At 47.9% G+C, this 1868-nt stretch overlaps 1 protein-coding gene across 1 annotated transcript in view; it reads left to right on the top strand.

Annotated features, from left to right (window-relative positions):
- ARPC1A (actin related protein 2/3 complex, subunit 1A, 41kDa) overlaps nt 1-1868 on the top strand; it is a 59599-nt gene that overhangs the window by 53894 nt on the left and 3837 nt on the right. Inside the window, exons 4-6 of the mRNA XM_012638892.1 lie at nt 240-247; nt 715-840; nt 1057-1250. Coding sequence (XP_012494346.1) covers nt 240-247; nt 715-840; nt 1057-1250 — 328 coding nt within the window. The remainder of the gene's footprint in view (nt 1-239; nt 248-714; nt 841-1056; nt 1251-1868) is intronic.

Here is a 1868-nt window from a genome sequence, read left to right as displayed (position 1 = left end):
CACTCCTAATTTATCAACCAGTGTGTCTGCCCCGGGCATATCTGTGGAACCTCTTTGCCAGATGCAAGAGTAAATAACTACTTTGCACTTGCACACACGCACCCCTGCTCACATAGACACGGCCCATTCAAGTATGAACTCCTGGCTGACCAAGACTGGGTTTTGTTCGTCTTGGTAGCTCTAGGCCCTCAAACAGTGCCTGGCTGCCGGTAAATATCTGTGTGATCACAGCCCTCTAGGAGCCCTGGTGAGCACAGGTGAGGAAAGGATTACAGCCTAGGGCATTCACTCAATGAGTGATAGTGACAGTAAGAGCAGAACTCGAGGAGGTAAGAGAAAGGAGAAGCCCCTTTAGGCTGAGTGGTCCAGGAAAGCTTCATGGAGGTGATCCCATTATCAGCTTCCAAAACCTGGAGTGACTTTGGATAAGCAAGAGGAGCAGAGCCTGCACTGGGGGCAGAAGGGTGCAGGGGCAAGGAGGATGGAAGAACAAGCGTTTCCTGGGGACCAGCAATTGGGAGGGACCTCAGAAGGGGGCGGAGCACAGGCCAGAGAGAGCTGAAGGCCTCAGTTTCTGAAGGTCACCTCAGGGCCGCCTCATGCTTGAGATTCCTACAAGTTGAGGTCATGGGGCTCCTTTTAAACATAAGTGTTCGTTGATACTGAAGAAGTCCTGTGAGAATGGGTCCTTTGTGGTCTTCTGTGTCTATAAAGAAGCTGCATGGTCTGTTTCATCTCGCGGTAACAAACGTTCTTGTGTTTAGGGTCTCAACTCTGAAAACAGAGTTCCTGCCACTCCTGAGTGTATCGTTTGTCTCCGAGAACAGCGTTGTGGCTGCTGTAAGTATTTCTCTTCATTCTTCATTGTGGGGCACTGTATGTGATTCTCCAGACCAGGAACAATGCATGCTCTGTTACACGAGCACAAAGTAGAAAAGGCTTTTAGAAGAAATAGAGCTTTTAAGAGTAAGAGGTGCCTGTAATGGTGAACATTCTGCTGAAGAGGTGGTAGGTGGGCAACATGCCCTCCAGGGGCTGACTGACATCTTGTTTCAGGGCCATGACTGCTGCCCAATGCTCTTTAACTATGATGACCGCGGCTGCTTGACCTTTGTCTCCAAGTTAGACATTCCAAAACAGAGCATCCAGCGCAACATGTCTGCCATGGAACGTTTCCGCAACATGGACAAGAGGGCCACGACCGAGGACCGCAATACAGCCTTGGAGACGCTGCACCAGAATAGCATCACGTAGGTGCCATCTGTGGAGCAGTGGTTAGGTGACCAAGATGCCCTCCTTCCCCTCATTGTTTGCTGACTGGTTCCCTACAAAACTTTATGCACTGCAGGCCCAAGTATCCCCTTAGGAACGAGCACAGAGAGAAGTCTGTATCTTCCCGACTGCGGGCTCTTATCTTCAGCTCATGATAGAATCACTCTGTCCTTCACGGTGCAGATGCACAAGGCATCCAGTGGGAGGGGCGTGGATCCTGTCGCAGACTTTGAGGTGGGGGCCTATGGGGGCAGCCTCTTTCCAGGGCTCACCTTATCAACAGCTCGATTGAGAACCAAGGGTGGCCTTCCTGAGTGCCACGTTCCTCTACTAGCGAAGGGCAGATATATCCTGTTTGAAAAGGTAACTCTAGCTATCATTTCAAGTAATGTATACAAGCAGGAAGATGATTTGATTAGAGAAACAATTTCTTATCATCATTATGACAAAGCTGAGGAGTCTCTTGACTCGTTTTTCACCAGGTATATGTGATTATATAAGACAATAGACAATAGAATTACATTTTATCTAGAAAGCTTGATTTGTTTTTTAAATCTAGAGGAATAATGTAATATTTTTTTAATATCAATAAGAAA

The sequence above is a fragment of the Propithecus coquereli genome, unplaced genomic scaffold (assembly GCF_000956105.1).
Source record: "Propithecus coquereli isolate 6110/MARCELLA unplaced genomic scaffold, Pcoq_1.0 Scaffold137, whole genome shotgun sequence".
NCBI classification, from domain to species: Eukaryota; Metazoa; Chordata; class Mammalia; order Primates; family Indriidae; genus Propithecus; species Propithecus coquereli.
This window is presented reverse-complemented; position numbering and strand designations above follow the sequence as displayed.